This window comes from Xylocopa sonorina, chromosome 10 (genome assembly GCF_050948175.1).
Source record: "Xylocopa sonorina isolate GNS202 chromosome 10, iyXylSono1_principal, whole genome shotgun sequence".
Classification (NCBI taxonomy): Eukaryota; Metazoa; Arthropoda; class Insecta; order Hymenoptera; family Apidae; genus Xylocopa; species Xylocopa sonorina.
The window spans coordinates 1,611,961-1,613,849 of NC_135202.1; the positions used below are offsets into that span (position 1 = coordinate 1,611,961).

At 45.6% G+C, this 1,889-nt stretch overlaps 1 protein-coding gene across 1 annotated transcript; it reads left to right on the forward strand.

Annotated features, from left to right (window-relative positions):
• Positions 1-540: 540 nt before the first annotated feature.
• On the forward strand, positions 541-1,647 carry LOC143428668 (uncharacterized). Its single transcript, XM_076903723.1, has 4 exons — positions 541-567; positions 629-820; positions 900-1,244; positions 1,348-1,647. The coding sequence occupies exons 1-4, from the start codon at positions 541-543 to the stop codon at positions 1,645-1,647; spliced, it is 864 nt and encodes a 287-aa protein (XP_076759838.1).
• Positions 1,648-1,889: the final 242 nt, after the last annotated feature.

The window sequence follows — 1,889 nt, forward strand, 5'->3', positions numbered from 1 at the left end:
ACTTTCAAAATATCCATGTAACGCGATGCAGCTTCACAGTCCTACGTTTCAAAGTAATTCCTAAAGTTCCACGAAAAGGGATGTCGCATCAGAGTGTCTACGTGTCAATGTGAGTAGCTTCGAAGTTTGCTTGCAACAAGGTGGAGCATCTCAGTTTCACGTTTCCAAGCAAGTATGTTGTAATGTTCTATGCACAGAAATATGCCTATCTGCTTCCATACTTCAAAAAAAGTGAAATCTACAGTTCCACGCAGCGGCATGGCGCTGCATTGTGTCTGGGCCTCAGTGCATTAGAGTTCTAATGCTCCATGCAAGGTGATGGCGCATAACATTTCAACGTATCACGCTAAGTAAGCTGTAATCTTCTATGCATATCATTATGCTTATCCGCTTCTACGTTTTTAAAGAATGTGAATTATACAGTTCCATGCAACGTATAGGCGCATTACAGTGTTTGCGTGTCACAACAATAGAATTCTAATGCTCCATGCAAAGCGATGACGCATCTTATATCAGCCTTTCAATTGTAAGTAAGATGGAATGTCTGTAGCGGCTAGCAGTGCAAAAGTTAGTTTCATTTACTTCGAAATTTAAAGACAGAGATATTAACTTAAATTCATTGTGAAAGATGAAATGGCCATCCATGACGTTTACTGATGTATTTTCTCTCTGGCTAAGTCCATACATTCGTTATCATCGTATCGATAACGAACAGCGTCACAGCCGGCAGTACAAAGTTCCATTAAATAATGTCTCAGTTAGAACCAAAGGACGCCATCCAAGTTCAAGATATTTTTATCAACCCGCTGGGGACTCAGAAGTATGAAACGCTGAAGGCAGAACTAGTGCCTAGACCGTCCTTCTTGCAAGCACAAAGGGTACGCCGTCTACTAGAATAGGAGGAAATAGGAGATAGAACGCCGTCGCAGTTCTTATGTCATATGAGGGACCTGGCAGGAACTACGGTGTCCGATGAATTCCTAAGGCCGTTCTGGTCCGGTCGACGGCCGGCTATGGCCAGGGCTTTTGTCACGGCCCAAACAGACTTCCCGCTAAACAAATTAGCCAAAATAGCGGACCAAATCCACGATGGGATCGCACAGCAAGTTGCTAGCATAACGCCGAGCAGTACCACCGAGCTCTTATTAAAACGATTGGAAAGATTGGAGCTCGAAATATCGGAGCATCGAAAATTTCGCTCTCAAATTTGCGTCCAGACAAGAGATTCTGCAGCCGCCGCACGAGTTCGAGGATTGCTACTCGCAATAGTTCACCAGCCAAGCACAAGCATTGTTGATACCACTGGAAATTTGGAACCTCATCTACGCGGTGCCGTTCGCTATGCAGGTTCCATTCGGGAAACGAGGAGGGATGCCAACGAACGTGGCAACCAGTAAGGGTCCAGCGACTAGCCACCTGTTTGTCACCGATCGAGCAACGAAGGAAGAAGTTTTGATCGATACCGGTTTGGACCTTTGCGTGTATCCTCGCACACGTATCAAAGGCCGAATTCAGATGACAAAGTACCAGCTATGTGCGGCTAACATTATAATAAACATCTACGGCGACAGGACGATCAACCTGAACATGGGACTCCGACGAGCATTTCCATGGAGTGTCATCATTAATGAGCCGTGGCCTCATTAGACCATCGAAAAGCCAATGGGCCTCAACCTTACATATGGTCCAGAATAAGGACAATGGCTGGAGATCCTTCGGCGACTACAGAGCGCAAAACGCAAGAACGATACCCGATCGACACCCGATACCACATATAGAGGACTTTTGGCGGATGCTGTTCGGGAAGACGATCTTTTTGACCATAGATTTAGTACGTGCGTATCGCAAAATTCCGGTGCACTCGAACGACATCCCGAAAATCGTGATTA